The 21,688-nt window shown below is 38.1% G+C and overlaps 1 protein-coding gene across 3 annotated transcripts in view; it reads right to left on the reverse strand.

The window, feature by feature from the left end:
- Positions 1 to 3,113: 3,113 nt before the first annotated feature.
- Dync1i2 (dynein cytoplasmic 1 intermediate chain 2) overlaps positions 3,114 to 21,688 on the reverse strand; it is a 54,273-nt gene continuing 35,698 nt past the window's right edge. For all 3 annotated transcript variants that reach the window (XM_051184500.1, XM_051184499.1, XM_051184501.1), the window contains 11 exons: positions 21,030 to 21,125; positions 20,671 to 20,833; positions 20,478 to 20,577; positions 19,915 to 20,040; positions 18,785 to 18,931; positions 18,292 to 18,405; positions 17,870 to 18,003; positions 16,745 to 16,889; positions 8,440 to 8,580; positions 5,480 to 5,605; positions 3,114 to 3,764 (listed from right to left, as the gene is read on the reverse strand). In XM_051184500.1, coding sequence (XP_051040457.1) covers positions 3,651 to 3,764; positions 5,480 to 5,605; positions 8,440 to 8,580; positions 16,745 to 16,889; positions 17,870 to 18,003; positions 18,292 to 18,405; positions 18,785 to 18,931; positions 19,915 to 20,040; positions 20,478 to 20,577; positions 20,671 to 20,833; positions 21,030 to 21,125 — 1,406 coding nt within the window. In that variant the 3' untranslated portion in view covers positions 3,114 to 3,650. The remainder of the gene's footprint in view (positions 3,765 to 5,479; positions 5,606 to 8,439; positions 8,581 to 16,744; positions 16,890 to 17,869; positions 18,004 to 18,291; positions 18,406 to 18,784; positions 18,932 to 19,914; positions 20,041 to 20,477; positions 20,578 to 20,670; positions 20,834 to 21,029; positions 21,126 to 21,688) is intronic.

Here is a 21,688-nt window from a genome sequence, read left to right on the forward strand (position 1 = left end):
CTAACTTCACTCAACATTATGTGCTGACATTTGTATTTTCCTCTTTCTTCTGAGTCTACGAATTCTTCTACACAATAACAGTGGGCTCTGCTGACACTGAACTTAGGACTTAGACATTAGTACCGTGAGCAGATTCAACATTTTTTTTTTTTTTTGGTTGCGTATGTAATAGGCCAACTAAGTGTATGTGTGTGTGTGGGGGGTGGTCAACTCATGAAAACTAAAAGTGGAAAAGTGACTGATACAAATAAGGTTAATATTTTTAGAGCTGAGAGGCAACGTAGAAATAATATAATTGACAATTCATAAACATAAAAATAAGGCTCAGGCTTGGCTACCATCACATTTTTCATAGATGTCAAAGCTAGAACTACAGTTTGGATCTATTATCTTTCATCAATTATTCCTTATACCACAGAGTACTAAAAATGAAGAATTTCTGTTATGCAGGATTTTTGCTATGGAGAATCCTCTCTCAACATATTCTTATTAACCAAAATTAAAAAGTTCAAATTCTGACTCTAATCTTTTAGTTCAAGGTCTGTTGAGTGAAAAGTTAAACTCAGAAGGATTTAAAGGTAAGGACCAAGAAAGGACAACTCAAGGGTCCGTAGATCTTCCAGGATCAATCCCAGCCTTTCCTCACCCCACACCAAAACAGATATATGCCTTCTGCCTTGCAGATTTGTAAAGCTGTGTGAGAAAATTCCAAGATGGAGAGGATTTAATGGCAGAGTGTGGGCACTGAGCACAGCTCCTTTGTGGTTGCTGCACCCATGGGCAAGCTTGCCTCCAAGATGGCTTCCTGTCAAAGAACTTACATGTACAGCAGTCGCAATCAGCGCAAATGAAGGAGCTGAGCGCTTACTCTTTAGATATGCAATGACACCTTTTGGGTGTTTTAATCTTTTAATAATAACGATTCCTAACAGCAGTCTTTAAACTCTCCGGAAAGAATATGGGGCCCCACATCATCGTTTCCACTTGACTCAACCTGATGCATCTAAACTACAAACATCACCCTAAAACCGGTTTGAGACTGTTTTGCTCGAGACAACTCATGACTAGCTAGCTGTAATATGCACCTTTTTATTACACCCTGGCCAGAGTTTCAAACAGAACTACAGTCAAGCATTTTCTGCCACACAGTGACTACCTACATATGTCACAGACAGTTCTGTTGAAAATTTGGTTGCTAAAAATTTTCTTCCTACAGGATCCATTGGAGCAATCATCGTCCCATTTCAGCAGGAAGTAACCTTAACATAACAACGCCCCCTTTCCCTACCCTTGGAATTTTGGGATAATAGTCATCTTCTTTGGGTTGGTTTTAGTTATTTAGGGTTGGGTATGGAAGGTGATGCTTACACTCAGTTTTATCTTTTAGACAGGAGTAGGGAATGGTTGGGAAAGGTATGATTTAGATGGGATATAGGTAGATTAGCCTATTTTCTTGTGAATTTGAGTAAGAATGAGATAGTATTTTACAGCTTACATTGTTATATATTCTTATATGTAGTAAGCGATGTAAACTAAGTTTATATTTTCTTATATTGTATGAAATCTTTCCACTTATGATGTTTTATGCACATTATTTTTACCATATTCTATGTATGTATACTTTTCTTGTATTCAAGACATTTGTATATTGATACAATTTGGGATATTTATCATGCTGCCCTTTATAGTTCTACCTCTTGTCTTGACATTTCTACTCTACCTCTATTTTAGGGATTTATATGTATGTATATGTATATAGTTACATTGTTTAAGTATTTGTTCCTGCTTTACTCAGGAAGTTTTAATCAATTTTTTAACTAAGTACCTGAATATTACAGATTATCATCACTCATGTTTCCTGTACCTATGAGATTAGTCAAATATAGATGCTTAATCTTCAATCACTTCATAGACATGCAGAACATGGCATTTAAATGTTTTAATATTAGTACTCCGTTGACATGAGACACTGTTGCTCCTGACAGCACCGTGCACTTTCCCGAAAATATGTTGGACACTGTTGTTGCTCCTGCTGGAGTTCATTCCCACCTCAGCTAATGGCCTGTTGCGCAAAGAACTTCCCCCACCTTGACCACTGATTTGGACATGCAGTCCTATGTGCTTGCAGGAGACAAATATAAAAGACTGCAGGACCTTGCCAAGTCAGGGTAAGACAGCCATTCTATTTCCCTGCTGTTGTTGTGGTCTGTTAAGTTCTCTTGGCCTTAGCCAAATCTGGGTGTACCAAAGTTGCTGTGAGACCTAGGGTGACTGCCCAGGTAGCTTGCTGTTTCTGTCCTTATTACACCTTTAGGAAGTTGCCCATCCGCACTTCCTGTCTACCCTAGTATCATTATTTTCCTTCTCAGGTCTTAATGAGGTTGAAAATTAAACTATCACAACTATTATTCTCTCTTCCTAGTTGGATATATTAGGTACTAGACTTACATTTTCCAGCTTAGGACAACTCTATTGTAAACTCTGTTATGCCTTCACCCTTGGACTAGATATGTAGGTCATTTTGTTCTCGATTTTCCTTTTCTTAGAGCACACTTGTTATTCACTGTTTTGTATGTAGTTTTGTATCAAGCCTAAATCTTTTCTTTAGACTAAAAGGGGAACTGTAGTGAGATAGTCCTTCTGTGGCACTGACCACGCCCATTGGGGGTGGAGCCGTGGGCGGAGGCGACCTGTGGAAGGAGGGAGGTCTGAGGAAGAGCCAGGGAAAAGCTCTCCTGCTGGCCAGCCTCGACAGGAGAGCATTGGGTGGAATTTCCTGGTGTTCATCTGTCTAGGTTGTAAGTTATTTCTCCCTGAATAAACATCTATTCGACCTACTTGTTTATCCTGATCCGTATTTAACCACGATACATAGATGGAAGGAAAGTAACAGAGTCAGGCAAAGGCTAACCTAAGATAAAGTTTCCACTGACAAATTATCCAAGTGTGAGTTCACAATGCCCAGGGAGGGCGACCTTATCCCTGTATGGTGTGTATTTAAGGTCGCATGGGATTTAAGGTGGCTGTCTGCATTAAGAACTAAAAAAATTTAACAAAAAATTTAAAAGAGAAAAATCTCAAATTTGAAGAAGTAAAAATGAAAATTTGAAAAGTTAACACATATTTGTTTTTATTGATAGATAACTACAGAAGAACTGTAGAGAAGAAGAGGGCATCGAAATGAAACTTGAAACAGGTAGGTGAATGCATGCTGGGCTAAGAACAATGTTCCTACACAGTGAAGTCAGTGAGAACATAATTGATGAGGAATTATGTACTGTATTGCATAATAAGGAATTGTGGTTATTTAGAAATATGCAGAACTTACTTAGTCTGTGCTTTAGAAATAATTATATATAGTATTACAAGTTGAAAAGAATCCAAAAGAATAATTAACAATATACACCTATGTATTAGAATTCAGAAAAGACTGCATTCTGTAAAGTCGTCAGCGGTATTAAAAATGACACCAATCCAAAACAAAATGAATATAATATAAAAATGGCATTGTAAGCTTTGCTTCCTGCATTAAACCCAGTTTACCCATGGAATTTCCTTTTAATACTCATTTAATAAGAAACATGCAAATAGTTTAGGATCTACTTAATCATCTGTGCCATATTCGCTAAGACTACAGCCCACTTTCATAGTTAGGCAGGGATTCGAGCAGCCGCCTCCTCCTCTGCATCAGCTCGGTTTGCATTAATTTCTGCAAGTGTTCGGCCAAATCTTGCCCATTCATCATTTCGGGGAACAGCGATCTGCTGTTAAAAGAAAGGCAATGTTTGCTGAGCAACAAAATAAAAGATCATCATATCTACTATTACTCTGTTTTCAAATAATTTTCCATTAAAAATTAATAATTGACCCAAAGGACCTTTCCATAATCACAGAGACTGTAACAATGATTTCCAACATTCCAAAACAAAAGACAGTGTTTATGAAACATGCTATGACAGCTCAGACATGAATTTGCTGTTACCACCACAGCATAAGGACAGTAACAACAATGTTTTGTCAACAGACTTCCTGGCACCTCTACGGATCTTGTGGATAGAGAGAAATTCCTTCAATTTTTTTTTTTTTTTTTTTTTTTAAATGTAATAGGACTGGAGGGAGAAGGGAACAGGGATTAGTATGTAAAATACGTTTTTTAATTTAAATTAAAAAATTAATACTTTTTTTCAGTGTATTTCTCGCACCATTATGAGTATGAACGTTATTTTACTGTTTTTGTTTCTGAGAGAGGGTTTCTCTATGTAGCCTAAGGTTCCTTCAATTCATGATCCTCTTGAGTCAGCCCCCTGAACACAGGGTTTGTTTGGAATAGAAGGTACTATCTTGAGAATCCCTAACTCCTTTGTGAAAAGTTATAATATTGCTACCCCTATAGTCACCCTTACATTATGACAGAGAATAACACTGCCATGACAGGGCACAAATCATCTAATGTGGTCAGTGGACAAACTTGCTTCTCAGTCTACAATATCTAATAGGGTAGTTACTAGCCAAGTGTGGCAATTTACATTAAGTTATTGTTCAGTTTGACTAACCACAGGTTTTTAATAGGGGTGTGCAGCTGGTAACTACCCATCAGCCAATACAGACACAGAACATGTGTACACATTGCCAACCAGCTGCTCTAAATGATCCAATGTCTCGCCCGCAGATATGACTGCTGTAGCCACAAAGGATCAGCAAAATGGGAAATAATAATGAAGAAAAGGTCTAGAGGCTCTGGTCAGAACCAAAAATGAAGAACTGAGCCATGAGCACTGCGTCCCTGGGTACTGTGTCCAGTCAAGCAGCGACAAGAGCTTGACTCATCTCATGCCTTTACACCTGTTCACTGTCCTCATAGATACTAAAGAACTATGGAAAGGGGCTGGACAAATGGCTCAAAGGCTAAGAGCACTGGCTGCTCTTCTAGAGGACTCAGGTTTGGTTCCTAACACCCACAAAGTGATTCACAACAGCCTGTAATTCCAGTTCCAGGGTATCCAATACCCTTTCCTGACACCCCACAGACTCTTGCATGCCACAGTGTACATATATGTACTCAGGCATACATATATATACACATAACATTTCTTAAAGAAAAAAACACCTATCAAAAGATTGTATCTTTGATTTCTACTATCTGGCTCAAACAAATCTATGAATAAAAAAAAATTATCTCAACATCAATTCTATAAAACTCCAAGTCCACTTGTAATCCCACATCTTCTTTTGGCTAAAGGATCCCTAGCAATGTAGGCATCTGGAAGCATGGTACTATGTTGTATAGCATCACTCTCACATCTGCTACACAAGGGTACAGGACACCTGGTTAGAGAGCCGGCCTCAGAAGCTGCTTCTGTGGTAAAGTACACATCCATGTAGTTTATACAATTCATAAGGCACATGGCAAAACTTAGCTACCATGATACCTTCACCACAGTGACAACAAGCAGATGTGTCAAAATTACAGATTCCATACCTCTCCCACATCATATATGACAATCTGTCCTTCAGAATCACCCACGGCAATCTCTCTTCCCGAGTGGGCCCATCTCACACGGTTAAGGGCAGGGTTTCCCTCCACAGAAATGCTGGCAGTCGGTACCTAAGTCATTGAAAATATAGAACATTTAAAAGTTTCATCCAAGTTTCTAAACACATAAAACGGTAATTTTTCTCCAATCTGTACTTTTAAAAAGCAGATGATAATAGATAAAAGATAACCAGAACTCAGGAGGCAGAGGCAGGCAGATCTCTGAGTTCTAGGACAGCCAGGGCTACACAGAGAAACCTTGTCTTGAAAAACCAAATCCAAATCCCCCAAACCCAAAACCAATCAACCAACCAACCAGCCAAACAAACCAACAAACAACAATAACAAATTTCCCCACCTTCCCTGTGTTCAGAGATTTATTATGATTGCATTACCTTCAACCCTTGAAGAGGAGTTGGGAAAACACCCAGAACTTATCTAAGAAATTCTCACATGGCTGCACATATCTCCTCAGTAAAAGTTTTTGTGTTTAACTTCTTTAAGTAGTCGAGCTGTTTAAAAACATGAGACTAAAACCTATTTTAAAATATCTTAAAGAAAATATTTCCAAAGCCCTCATAAACAGATCACAGCTCAATTTTAGAGGACAGGAGTTATTTCTACAGCTTTTACCTTCCCCAGCTAAAACCAGATGATCTGATGGACAGCAGCTCTGGGAATCAGTTTGTATGTTCAGTACAATAAGCTTTCCCAAGCCCCAATCAATCCTAAGGAAGGCAAGAGATATCATCAACAGGGCAGCAGGTTCTGGAGTCTGACTGCACCTCGGCCACACCTGGAGTAACGTTCACTGATATAGATCAAAAAGCATAATTAAACTTAAAATTTTGAAATTTCACCAAAGCAGCCCTTATACTTATACCAGTCTTTCCCAAGTGATTAGCCCAGAGATCTTATAATCAGACTACTAAGGGAAGATCCTCATTTAATTAGAGCCATAAATCTTTGGTAGCAAGATGTAAACTAAGAAAGTAAACTTGGGCAGGGCATGGTAGCTCATGCCTTTAATCCCCACACCCAGGGTAGTTGTGGGGGGTAGAAGCAGAAAGACCTCTGTGAGTTCAAAATCAGCCTACCCTACATAGTGAGTTCCAGGATAATGTAGTGAGCTTGCCAAACAAGCTTGCCAAACATTCTAGAAGATGGACAATCAAAATTTAATTATGTAGCTCACACTTTTTTTCCTAGCAGTATTTGAATGTTCCTCCCCAAAGCACAGAACCAGTAGATAATTGTTAGGAATATTATTTTCAAGTGTGTGAATTTTGTTTATGCTGCATTTGTTTAACTCTGTGAAGCTGTGTTACTTTGCCTGTCTGAAACACCTGATGGTGTAATACAGAGCTGAAAGGCCAATAGGCAGGAGAGAGGAATAGGCGGGGCTGGCAGGCGGAGAGGATAAATATGAGAAGAAATCTGGGAGGAAAGGATCTGAAGATTTGGGGAACAAGGGAGAAAGGAGGACAACTTCAGGGGCCAGCTACACAATCAGATATGGAGTAAGGAGAGAAAAGATATATGGGAAAGATAAAAAAAGCCTCAAGCCCAATGATAGATGGGATAATTTAAGAAAAGCTGGCAAGAAACAAGCCAAGCTAAGGCCAGGCATTCATAAGTAAGAATAAGCCTCTGCAGGTGATTTATTTAGGAGCTGGGTGGTGTTTCCCCCCCCCCACCACCACAAAAAAGTCCAAAAAGACTAAATAGCCAAAAAGAGTAAAATATCATACTAGCATTAGCTAGCATAATAAATAGCATTAAAATTCTTGCCTTTCCAAAATCTCTCTCCTTTCCTCAAAGTAGGTGATTTCTAGGGATCTGGAAAGATGCCAACAGGAATCAGAAGAAATGAGAGGGCACTCCTCTACAACCACTATTGACAATTGGTAGCATCACTTCTGCTGCTAACCAGTGACCTGTAAGCAACATAGGGACCTAAGACCATTTTAAGATTCTATCAACGGGCTGAGGATAACTCAAAGATGCAGTTAAACTGCACTGCCAAATTTGGGATAACAATTAGGAAATGTGCTGGTTTCTGCATCATCATTATTATTATTATTATTTATGGTGATGGGAATTAAACCCAGGCTCTTGCACATGCTAAGCAAATGTTCTATGCCTGTATACATGGCCCAGGCCTTAGATATTCCCCCCCACCCCCTTGAAACAGGGTTTCTGTGTAGCCTTGGCTGTCCTGGAACTCTCTGTAGAACAAGCTGGCCTTGAACTCACTGAGACCCACCTGCCTCTCTCTCCCGAGCTCTGTGCTGGGACTAAAGGTGTCCATCACCACTGCTGGGCTCCAGACCTTAGATTTTGGAGATAGGGCCTTGCCACATATGAAGCCTCTAACTCTTAATACTCTTGCCTCTGCTTCCCAAGTACTAGGTTTACAGGCATCTGCCATCGTGCCTAGCTCTACACTCACTTTATAGTTTATGATACACTGATCTTAACCCCTCATGGAAAAGGGCCATCAAAATCTATTTCCTTTCTTTCAAACGAGTCAGGGAAGACTAGCATTTATGGATGATCCCGACCCTCTAAAGGCTAAAGGTAATTCAGAATTACGGTTAACATCCTTTGATAATGTGTAGTTATCTTTTTCTAGCTTTAGAATGAAGGCATATTCCAAGCCCCGTGAACTTCTGGACAGGAGACACACGGCTGCCTTTCAGAAGTAAAGAATGCCCCAGTGTTCACAATGGGGCCACTTCTCCCCTCAGCTCCACACAGCATGCTGTTTGTTATGGAGGGACAAAGCTGATTTGGTTTCTTTGTAATGAAGCTACAATCACAAAGCACTTTTACATTCCTTGGGATAAAAGAAATTTCACAAATTATTCAATAAATCTCCGATTTTCTGTTATTTTCCTGCTCACCTCTGTGTCATTGTTGAGATTCCACAGATCCAGTCTCCCCATGCCATCCACACAGGCAAACAGGGCTGGGTGGGTGGGTGACCACATAACATCATAAACATAGTCTGAATTATCTTCAAATGAGTACAAAGGCTTGTTATTCTGAAAAGGAAAAGTTAATTCTTAGCACAGTCAGCATACGATAGGCACAGAAATCCTTAACTACTTATCACTGACACAAAGCAGATTCTATAGGCACAGTTTCATACAAACCCAGCTTAGAAATGGTCCTGTAGTTCAATTCTCTACAGAATCATCTGGCATTATAAACTAAGAACCAAGTGTCTTATTATTTTTGAAAAAGGAACAGAATATGCTTCAAAACACTTCCAGTGAGCAGCTGCCGGAAGACGACAACGGTGGCACTATACTTTCTTCAATCACCTGGAAATCTCTACAGAAGCCGATAAAGCAACAAGGACAGCGAAAGCAAAGCCTCACAGAGTCTCACTCCAGCTGTAAGCAGGGAGAGCCAAGCTCTCCCAACTACAAGGCCTGCATGGTACTAGCATCTGTGTGGGAAGAAGTGACTGACAGCTGCAGCACTTGGTAGCATGATGAGAAGCCTAAGAACAGCAGAATCTAGGGGAGTTCAGCATCTTTCCATTTATAACAAACGCCACAGGTGCTGATGATGTAAACACGGTCTCATGCTGTTGTCTGGATCACACATACTCTTAGAACTGACACACTTGAGTGTGGGTGTGGAGGTTGGAAGACAACCTGTGGGAGGCAGTTCTTTATCTACTATGTGGATCTTGGGGACTAAACTCAGGTTGTCAGGCTGAGTGGAAAGCACCTGTTAAGCCATCTTGCCAGTTTTAAACTGTGAGTTTAACATTTTAAGATATGATAGTTAATGTCAATAGCATGATTATTGCAGTAGCCCAAAATGGTTTGTTATTAACTAAAAAAACCAAAACATACCCCACCCAAATGAAAAAAAAAAATAAGCTAAACACATAAGAGAATTTTTAAAGCCACTGTTATGAGAGTAAGGATACAGTTTGCCTAGTCCGGAATATACACACAATCACCAGCTAAGCTTTGTAAAGTCACCCCAAAGGTACTTTATTGGTATTTCTGGCACACCAAAGATTCTAAAACTTTTGACTACTGAGGTAATAGAACACTTCAAACATCCCATTTCCAGGTAGTTTTAAGGTCTATCATCAAAAACTTAAAACAAACTGTTAATAATCATATTCAGGCCAGGCATTGCTGGCACATGCCTTTGATCCTAGCACTTGGAAGGCAGAAGCAAGTGGACCTCTGTGAGTTGAAGGCCAGCCTGGTTTACAGTCTACAGAGTGAGTTCTAGAACACACTACTACACAAAGAAACCCTGTCTTAAAAAACAACAACAAAAAACCCAAACCAATCATATTCATATATTTAATAAAAATGTGTGTGTTGGGGACTAGGGTTGGGACTGGGGGAGGAGCTTAGTGGTAGAGCAACTTGCCTAGTATTCTGGAGGCATGAGATCCAATTTTAGCACTGGAGTAAACAAAAAGAGTGATGGTCTAAGTGCTGGACACAGCATAATTGCCTGCATGCACCAGACTCTGAGTTCAAGCCCAGTACTGAAAAGAAAAAAAAAAAAAAAAAAAAAAAAAAAAAAAGGAGCAGTACAATGAGCATGCACAACATGGGCAATAATCTCATGGAAGGGTGCTTAATCACAATGAAGCAATGAAATGAAAACACCCAGCAATGCACTTCACATACTGGAAGTTTAAAAGGAAAAACATCAGAAAACTCTTTAAGTGGGGACAAGAGCGCAGAGCAATCAAACCTATATATCTGGTACTGGTGGATCAGGAACTGGTAGACTCACTTGGAATTGCTAGTACTATCTATTCAAGCTGAATACATATGCACATCCTCTGACCAAGCCATTCCATGCTAAGCAGAATTGTTTATGGCCATCAGAATACAATTATGACCTGGCATGGTGGTATACATACTTGTAATCCCAGTACTTGGGAAGATCATATGTTTGAGGCCAGCCTGGGCTACACAGCAAGACTCTACCTAGAAAACAATAGGGAGAAAAAAAGACAACTGAACTATGCTCCAAGCAGAACTGAAGTAACCCACATACCATCAGCAGAATGGATACACAAACTATGCTTTATTTACATGGCTGAAAAAAGAATGATCTATAACTATATACTCAGCAACACGAAACTCAAAATCATAGTATTCAGCAAGCCAGAATGAGTACATACTCCCTTTTATAAACTACACACTTTTAAAAAGCAGTATGTAAATTAAGTTAAAACATTTATATGATAGGGCTGAAGAGATGCTCTTCCAAAGGTCCTGAGTTCAATTTCCAGCAACCACATGGTGGCACACAACCACCTGTAATAAGATCTGGTATCCTCTTCTGGTCTATAGGTATACAAACAGGCAGAATATTGTATACATAATAAATAAATAAATAAATCTTTTTAAAAATTGTAATAAAAAAGATTGCTAATTGTCTCAGGAAATGATCTGATAAAATAATGTACTCAGTGGATTTCTATATAGCTTGGGTAAAATATCATAATTTTATTTCATTTAAAAATTTTTTTTGTTTGTTTTTTCAAGACAGGGTTTCTCTGTGTAGACCTGGTTGTGCTGGACTCACTGTGTAGACCAGACTGGCCTCGAACTCAGAATATGCCTCCCTCTGCCTCTCAAGTGCTAGGATTAAAGGTGTGTACCACCACTGCCCAGGTGAAAAGACCACAATTTTAAAAATTATGTGGAAAAAAAGCAAAATGTCTTTCAATTTAAAAATGTGACTATTTAAAAACTCTTTTCTAGTTTAATTTGAAAAAGCAGTTATCTAAGGATTAGCCAGAGTCTTACCCCACAGAGAAAATGCACATGTTTAACATCAGATAATGCTTCATACTATGTAATGTTGCACATTAAAATCACAGGTGGAAGGACTAAGTGTCTTTTTAAAGCGGTGTCTTCCCTTACTCTGACGAGGACTTCTGCCTTACAGGCACTGAGGCAGCAGGGAATCTGGAGAGGGAGAACCTAGCCAGTTGTTTCAGTCAGTCTAGCCAGCAACCAGCTTCAAAGCTTTGAGAAAAGTCTCTCTTTCTTCCTAAGCCTGTGTCCGTGTTTATAAAACAAAAAGGCTTGATCCTGGTGATTCTGAAGACTGAATACTGTGACCACCTAGAGAGTCTTAAGGACAGTGTGTGGGGCTCTTTCAGGGGTCTGATCTCACAGGTCTGGGTGTCAGGGAGCACTTTAAAGTCTAAAAAGCTACTCCAGTACATGACCAAGAATGAGAGCCATATAATGTTAAATAGGGCTCATATTCTTACTCACAAATGACCTGCAAAAACATATTTGCCAAGAAAAGAAATCAAGACAATAATCTTCTCTAAAAACAAAAACAAAAACAGATGACATTTGAATAAACAGAATAAAATTTGGTTCTGCTGTAACAATGAACACGGCACAGTTGAGGGACAGGGCATACAGTTTTTCCTAAGCTCAACATATATGCTGGGTTGAATGGTGTTGCCCTAAAATCCATGTCTACTAGTCCTTGTAAATGTAACCAAGTTAAATAGGTTATACTATATTGGGGGGGGGCTACATCTACTATGACTTGTGTTCTTAAAAGAGAAAATTTGGATGCAGAGATATAATGAAGCAAAAAAGTTCAGAAGGTCATGTGATGATGACAAAGCAGAGAGAGACTGGAGGGATACAGCGGCAGGCTAAAGAACACCAAGGATTCCTGGCATCACCAGATGCTAGGAGACAAGTATGGAACAAGCTCCCAGATCCTCCCAGGCTAAGCAGTTCAGCCATACCTCCTAAACCATGACAACAAATTTCTGTTATTTTAAGCCACTGTGTGATAAGCTGCTACAGCCGAAATAAGAACCTAATACAGACTTTTTATTATTTATTTATTTATTTATTTATTTATTTATTTATTTATTTTAAGCTGGAGTAATTGGGAAATTCTATAGTCAACACTTCAGGGTTAACAGTAAACTGGAAATAACTATGACCTCAATTTAGATGAAAGAAACAAACATGGCTGCAGAGATAGCTCAGAGGTTAAGAGCACATACTGTTCTTGCAGAGTTGCTTGCACATCCAGCAAACTGCCCCAACTCCTGCTCCAGGGAATCCAATGCTTCTGACCCAATCAATACTCAAGCACACATACCCACATGCATACACATACACACACATACAAAAGTCATTCCAAGGTCAAAAAGTAACTTCCCATATTACCTGACTAAAGATAATCTGTGCCGAGTATATCTACTAAAAGTAATGAAAGACAGTCTTACAAGGAAAATGAAGACAGCACCATTTCAACACTGTCCAGAAGAGAGGGTGTCTCAGACAACAGACTGTGAGAATCAACTACCCCATGGCAAGGCTATCTTTACTCGAAGATGAATGAATCAAGCTATCTTAGCTTGATGCCACTGAATATTCAAATGATAGAACTTCTTTTGTTCTAAGTCCTTGCTCACTAAGCAATCTCTGATTATAATTTGGCTTCCCACGTGGGTAGTCTACAGGGAAACAATGAGCTGGTCAGGCCAGCAGGAGTATCCGGGCCTTCTGGCAGTTAAATTTTTGACTGTAAATTAATAAATTGACATTCTCCAATGTACTAGTGTCTTAGGAGACTGTTAGCTATATTTCCCTTGTCTAATCAATTCCAGTAGCTGACAAAATTGACTTTCAGATAGATATGCAAAGGAGGCTAGACACTGGCCTGTTGAAAGTTACTGAGGTAATCACCAGGTGGGACTGGGTTAGATCATCAGTCAACCTTCCCTCAGACGTGCCCTCAATTTCAAAGCATATTTTCATCTTAAGTTGTCTACTACACGAACACCTCTTTTTCTAAACATCAGTAGGCTCTTTTGACCCTCTTTAATGCTAGTGTTGCTGAGAGTTAAGCAGGCATGCTGCCAAATTAAAAGATGGACATTGAAACATTGGACTGTGAAAAGTTCAAGTAGCAAATGGATCACAAAAATCTAAAAACTGTATGACCCTATTAACAATCCTTACTCTGCCATTTCATAATAAACATGGTTCTGAAACTACAATATATTATACATACATTAAGATATATCATCTCCTTGCTGGACGGTGGTGGCTCACGTCTTTAGCATTAGCCCTCACTCAGGAGCAGGTTATCTCTGTGAGTTCAAGGCCAGCATGGTCTATAAGAGCTAGTTACAGGACAGGCTCCAAAGCTACAGAGAAACCTTGTCTTGAGAAACAAAAACAAACAAAAGATACCATTTCCTATAAATACTCCTCTTAAGAATAACCCATGACAGGTATATTAAGATGTGCTTGAACATTCATCTAATTAACAGGTTAGACCTGAAATCACAATCTTCCAGGTTATCCCAAAAAACTACCACTGGTCACTCACTCTCCCTGCTGTTTTTCAGACCCACCTAATGCACTTCTATTGTGGACTTTCAAATTTGCTGCTTTGAGATTTTAATAGTGTCTTCTAAATATTTTAGAAGCAATATCTTGGTGAAAGTTCATCAATAAGAAAGAGCTAGGCATGGTGGCTCAAGTCTTTAATTCTAGCACTTTTATAGAACTTACACAAAAAGAGAAAGAGGAGGAATCTTGGTTTGATACTGGTGCGGAGGCAGATCTTAATGGCCTTAAGGGCCTTGATCAAATTACTTAGAAGGATAGATACATATCAACAATTAAACTAGGAAGCATAAGTTCAATTCTGGGTGCACAAGGCTGGCCATATATATAAATTTACCCAGCAGACTGTTTCTGTTTGACCCCTCACAGAACAGAATTGTGTGCAGAAAGGGTAGACTAAAAGGTAATAATTCTTATTCTCTCTCTCTCTCTCTCTCTCTCTCTCTCTCTCTCTCTCTCTCTCTCTCTCTCTCTCTCTTCCAGAGCTGGGGACTGAATCCAGGACCTCACACATAGTAAACAGGAATACTATCACTAAATTATGTAACGACCTAGGCCAAGGCAATTCTTCTGGTAACATGTTAGGGAGTTCTCTCTCAGATATGATATAAAATATACTATTTTATGAGGGCCCAGCCTTTAGCCACTAAGAAGGATGTTAGAGGCAGGGAAGAGGTATGTATCATATTGAGAAACAATATTAACTTAACCTAATTAATAAGAAAAAGAGGTATGTCTGCCTATTGTTTTCAGCCAAATCTCTTCTGGGACAGGGGAGATGACTGAGTGGATAAAAGTGTCTGAGTGCAGGTCTCATGACCTAAATTCCATTCCCTATTCTGCAAGGTGGCAGGAGAGAAACAATTTTTGAGGTTCTCCTCTGACATGTAATTGTGTGTGAGGAGACAAGCACACCTGCATTCCACACATACACACATATATCACACACACAAACACACTTAATAAAAGCAACTTCTATGTTGAAATACAGTAAAATTTAGAAACAAAAATATCAACTATTAATGAAGATCTGTGTAGAATCACAAAGCAAATGACTGTTAGTCTGCTATCACAGGGAAGTTCATTCTCGAATAGGCAAGACAAGCTCTTCATTTTCAAATTCTGTTAATGCATATTCAAATTTCAAGCAGAAAGGAAGGAAGCTGGTAAACTGAAAATCTGACATTTAAAAATCAACCACTCAGTCAGTCAGTCACCAAATGAAGATTATTTCAATAGTCAAAAAAGAAGCTGGCCAAGAACACAGCAAAGGCGGAATGCTACTCTGGACTATAATTGGGCTAGTACACAAGAAAGCACAACCAGAAATCTTGCAATGTATATGGCTATTTGAAACCTACACGGAAATAGTAGGTTTTATCTTTGCAATTCTGTATCTTGCTTTATTTTAGTAGTGGACTATGTATTTTCCCACACATCTAGAGTTGTAGATCATGCACGTCTTTGCTTATATCTATGAGAACTTCTTTCTCTTAATTTTTTTTTTTTTTTTTTTTTTTTTTTTTTTTTTTGCCAGTGTATGATCCAAGGATGAAAGAAATGACTGATTAAATGCATTTAGGCTCTGACCCACCATTAGAATGATGCCTGTTACATGCTGCACACTCTGTCAAGCACTTTTCTAGATGTTTCCTTCATTAGACTTCAGGTAAGTGCTATTTTTGTGTCTGTTAATGTCAAAGCTGAAAATGCTCAATTTAAGGCAAGCTTTGCAAGGCTGTTTTTAAATTATCTCATGTTAGACTGAAAGAGACACGGAGACAGGACAAGAATGAACAGCGAGTGTACTCTGGACGGTAGGCCAGAGCTTACTAAGTACATAAATAGGCGCTCACTACAGTAAAGACACCTCAGAAAAATACTAGATTTTTTTTTCAGAGATCTCCAAGAAACACAGAATGTCTCTAAATTTTGTTCCATGGTGAAAGATTCAAAAAGTCAACACTAAGATAAAGTAGATAGACAGGAAAAATAAAGCTTAAAATATAGTTTATGTAGACTAGGATAAACTGAATGTGCAGTTTTACTAGAAACACTATGATCCAGCAGAAAAACTAGAAAGCAAGCAAATTAAATTTAATTATAAAATAAGGGCAAGTAAAATGGCAAAGTCTATGTATCACAGGAGGTCATGTTCCCTAAGCTCTGTCTTTGAGACATTCACTGGCCAGGTCAAACCACATTCACTGTAACTACTGGAGGACTGGGAAGCACTTTGATCATTAAGTGGGTATTTCAAGTAACTGGGTTACTTAGCCCCAATAAACACATAAGTTATATCAGAATAAGAAAATACACATGTGTCTTCACAATGCTTTCTAATGATTTCAGTTTATTATGTAGCCTTAATGTACCAGACTTACTGCAAATAGTCTGTCTTCCCTCTACTTCTCATCAGCTTTGAGAGCCACTGCAGTCCTGAATTAAGGCTCTTAGCTTTCCACATAGCAATGAATGGTTTTTGTGGGGACTGGATGAAATTATGAGGGAGTATAGGATATACCCTGGGGTTTCTCCCCAACTCAATTTAGAGTAAACAGATCTGTGCTTGGAAAGCCTAAAGTGGTGGGAAGACTAATCTTCAATTTTTTGTGGGGCCACCCTATTTGTTGGCATCCTAATATCAGCATACTCAAACATCATGTAACTTATTACCATGTTTTATATATTGGGAAACAATTCTAAGACATCTAAGATCTAAGATCTGAGTCTTTCCCTGTAGTACTAGAGCACCACCTTGTGTCAGGAAACTGACCAAAAGCACAGAAAGCTGTATTTCAGATACCTTAGTCGTCCAAAGTTTTACTGTCCAGTCAAATGATGAAGTGACAAACAGATGTGAGAAGTCTACTGCTCCAACAGCCGCATGACAGTGGATTCCAGTGATGGGTCCCTGATGTCCCTCAAACATCTCACTGATTCCAGCTTTGCTATTTCATAAAAGTGAAAATGTTAGGGAACTCTCTTATAAGCACCTCACATATTTTCTGAATGTTTTAATTAAATTTATTTTCAAGACAGGGTCTCACTAGGTAGCCTGAGCTGCTCTGGAATTTATTATGCAGGCCAGGCTAGCTTCACACTCACAGATCCACCCTCCTTTGCTTCCAAAGTGTTGAGATTAGATGTATGAACCATCACAACCAGCCACTGTATCTTATTATGGGTTTATATACCAGACCTTGACTTAATTTCAAACACAATTCTATGTTCATAGTTCATCAGAATAACTTATGCCAGATGCTACTGTATTCAGATCTGATAACACTACTAAAGTAGTGGGGACATTTTGGAGCCATGCTGTTGACAAGAAAACTCAAAAGTACAATATTCATGGTGGTAGAATAAGGACAAAGAGATGCTGTGTAAGAGATAATTTGGACTAATTTAAATTAAAAGCTTTGAAATGAAGGTGATCTATATTGGAAATGAGGTCCAGATGCTCAATGTTCTTAAAGGACAGCTAGACAATTTCAAAACAGACTAAATAGGTGGAGAAATACTAGTCAGCTTAACATATGTACTGACATTACTCTACCATTATCGGTAGGCTTGCACTAAAGCTCAAAGTTCAAATAAACCCAAACAGAAAACAGGTGGTAGTCATATTTACAAACTGAAGGCCAATTGTGGTACATGCATACTGAATTTCTAATCGTTGAACACTCCTCCTACCAGTAACTTCTGTGAGCATATACGCACACAAATCCCTACAATGTACCTCAACCCACACAATCCAAAGCATATGAATCCAAACTACTTCTGTTAAAAAAAAATTAATATGTTTTAGGTGTCTGAATTTAATATGTCACAAGTCTAGAACAGGATTCTACTTAAATAAGGAGCAAGTTGTTTCAATGAAATAATTCACCAGAAAATTTTAATAATGGCTAATTCCTATCAGGTTTACCTGCCATGGCGGCATGCTGTATATACAGAACCTTCTTCACTGCCCACAACAAAGTTGTTGACGTCTCCAACAGGAAAGGACATAGATGTTACAGCTACTGCTTTTGATTGTTTATGAACTAACTCCATGCTATCCTACACAGAAGAAAAAAAAAAAGATGTAAAGCTTTAATTTCAATTCTTCATAAAAAAGCTTCTGTTTTTAACTGGTTTGTATGTTACTGTTTTAACATACTACTAATATAAATCTACCTCAGGTAGATGAAAAAACATTTGATAAGATATATTCAAACTATTAATACACATTTAGGTTTATAATCTGTGTAATATAAAAAATAGCGTAGGACATAAATGAAACTGGGTATGTATACAATTAAAAACTAACATTTACTTCAAAATTCCACATTCCTAAGTTTAACCCACCTGTGGGTGGGAAAGCATGTCCAAACTCCAGGAGCAAATTTTCCCATCAGTAGAGATGCTAATCAGGTTATGAGCATTTTGTGTTCCAACAACATTCACACAGTAGACAGGGTGCTAAAAACATGAAACAGGGTTTTCTTTCAGAGGTTATTTTAAAACAAACAAGAAAAATTAGTCTAATGATGGGTTTTCTATTTTATATCAAAACAGTTTTGTAACCTGACACAGCCTTTGTTTTGTTACTACTGGGAGCTGAACCCAGAACCTTGAGCATTGCTGGGCAGCACCCCATCACTGAGTTACAGCCTCAGCTCTGGGATTAGTTTGAACATGAATGTGTTGCTATTCTGATGATTAACAAAAGGTTGTTTTAGAAGAGAGACGATTTCCTGGGATATGCACTACACCCACCCCCACCCCACCAATGACAGATACTACTATATGGTCAGTAATGAGGGTGCACAGAAGTCTAATGAAATAACTAGTTACTTACTGTGTGTGCAGCAGCTGACAGTGGAGTTCTCTGCACAGGAGTTCTTTTGTTGCTACGGTTATCCCAAAGCACAATTTGGCCTGAATATGTACCACCAACGACAAGATTTGGATGAAATTTTGCAAATGTAGCAGACATTACAGCTGACTGCAAAGAAGTAGAATTTTTGCATTTAAGATTTAAGTGGGAGCCAGGTGTGGTGGCCAGCCTGGTCTACAGAGTTCTAGGATAGCCAGGACTATACAGAGAAACCCTGTTTCAAAAAAAAAAAACCAAACCAAATAAACAAAAAGATTTAAGTGGGAAAAGTCTGAAGAAGTAGAAAAACAAATCTACTATCTGAAATATTTCCCTCTCTACTGCTTAAGTTTTAAAAACAATTCATTTTAAACAATTCAATTTTAATTTTGTAAGAAATAAAAAATTAGAATATTTTGTGTTCAAAAGTCAAACGGGATGTTTATATATTTACACGGTTATCAAACAAAGACAAAGTTGCCTCAATCAATTACAGTTTTTAAAGGAAAGCTGGCCTGTGATTGACCTCTGACTATAATATGACAGTAAAGAATACACTAGTTTTGGTTCAGAGTGTTTATTTTGGATTATGGCACTATTAAGATTTTAACATATGCAATCAGAAAGAGTCACAAATTCTAACCTTTTGCTAAATCCACTTAAAAAAAATCTACATCTGCTTCCTACTTCAACCACATGTTTTTACTTAAAGCTATCTAGTTGCAACTCCTCAGGCAATGTCTAAGTGATTCAGTAGGCTGATGTCTAATTATATATTCAGCAATAAGTCCCTAAGAAACTCCCTGTGGGAAAGACGTCTTCCAAAAGATTCCTTTTATATGGTCAATCACAATAACAGAAAGTCACAACTGCAATGGACCTTAGGTGTGATTAAGCATTATAAGAGATGTAAGGAAAACTATAAAAAAGGCAGATCACATTGAACTGAGAGTGTTCAGCTTTTTGTTTGACATCTGTTTGCAAATATGGAGTGGTTTAGTAAATGCCAATCTAATGAGACCATCATATTGACAAGAAAAGAAAAAAGGCACTTGTCTGCATTCATGAATGAATTCGTAAATGTGAGAAGGTGGCTGAAACGACCATCTTACCTGGCAGTGGAACACATACTCTGGGGTAGTCTTTTTGTACTTCATATTCCACACGAGGGCCACACCATCAGGCTCATGAGGAGCCTCTTCATTGTTATTATAGGAAGCCACAAGTAACTCTGGATACTGTTCACAAGAATCACATAGAAAAAAAAAGTCAACAAATAATAAGAACTATTATGTTCTTAACTATCTATTAGATTGTTCTGAAAATTAACTCTATAGTTATACTCACCAAGATGTTAGTTCAAGTTTAAATTAGCACAGTTGATTATTTAAAATGTTTAAATGTTAAAAACAGTTCACTAAAATATTTAAATTTTATATAAAGTGTTCAGTGGGTAATTAAATTAGCAAAAGTGGATTTGGGCATAAAGTTCTGAATTTCAAATCGAAAAGTAGTTTCAATTCTCCCTCCCAATGTATAAGTCAAAGTGATAATGGCAACATTAGAACCATCACCCATTATTATTTATTTCAAATGATACATACTGACTGAATTACAAAAGTCCTAAATCAAAATTATGTGCTAATTAGAAAAAGTAAGTTTTGCTATACTTTACCTGGGATGACCAATCCAAACAGCTAACAACTCGATGCTTTGACCAACGCTCATCAAAAAATTGTCGATTTAATGATAGCTTAGCACCTGCTTGAATCTCTCTATAGAAAAAGACAGTGTTACAACTTGTGTCACTCTTCATATTAACATACTTTAGAACTGTGGAAATTATGATCTCAGGAATTAGACATTACCCTTCTTTGTCTTCCAAATCTCTCCCACTATAGTCAAAGAAGATGTTGATCTGTTCAGAAAGGGCTCTTTCTACAATTCTTGTGGAATGGTCAAAGAAACTTAAAAATTCCTCTGAGTGTAAAATTTGTTGCTTTTCTTCTTCAGTTAGTTCATGAGGGGGAGCTGGAAAAAAACATTTTTTTTTAAAAAGTATGATTTAGAGCAATCAAATTCTGTCAACTCACTATTACAGGTTAGATCAAGAAAACACCATATTCTTTTTAAGTAAGACCCTTCTCTTTGATTTAGGGCATTTTATTCTACTTTAGCTCAAAATAATAACACAAGTCAGTGGGAACACTTAAATATGTTAGGATACCTTTGCTATCACTCTCTTCATCTTTTTTTAAGGTTTTTTCTTCTTCGGGTTCAGCAGGAGGTTTAGGAGTTGTTACATCATCTTCCTCCTCCTCATCTGAATAAGGATGGAACAATAAACAAAGACTAGCTTAATATAAACAGCTGGTGATTCTGAGGCAGTGTCTCAGAAGTATCACAACCCCCTCAAGGCGAAACAGATCACTACACAGACTGTGTACAAACAATGGGAATTTTACCAGTACCAACTTGATGAATAGAATGGGAACTCTAGATTTTTTAGAGATACCGGTGGTATCTCATCAACTTATCCTAAATTCTGTAACTACGTAAAACATGAGTAAGATATGTAAGAAGGATGAATTCCCCGTGGAAGCCTTTAAAAGCTTACAAGATTACTATTCTAGACAGAACAACATGTGACTCCTACATAGTTCTGTAGAGCATGCTGACACATTAATGCTACAGAATGAAGAAAATCAAATGCCTGAAACAGCCCACAGAGCTGGCTGCTTACTTGTGATCTGAAACCATCAGTGTCTGATGGGTCTTCCTAGGACATAAAGATGCTTACATTAACTCTCAGGTTGCTATTTAGAGGCAGATTTTAAAGATAATAGCTTTGAGATCACATTTTCTATTCTGTCATTTTAAATGCAA

This window comes from Phodopus roborovskii, unplaced genomic scaffold, assembly GCF_943737965.1.
Source record: "Phodopus roborovskii unplaced genomic scaffold, PHOROB, whole genome shotgun sequence".
NCBI classification, from domain to species: Eukaryota; Metazoa; Chordata; class Mammalia; order Rodentia; family Cricetidae; genus Phodopus; species Phodopus roborovskii.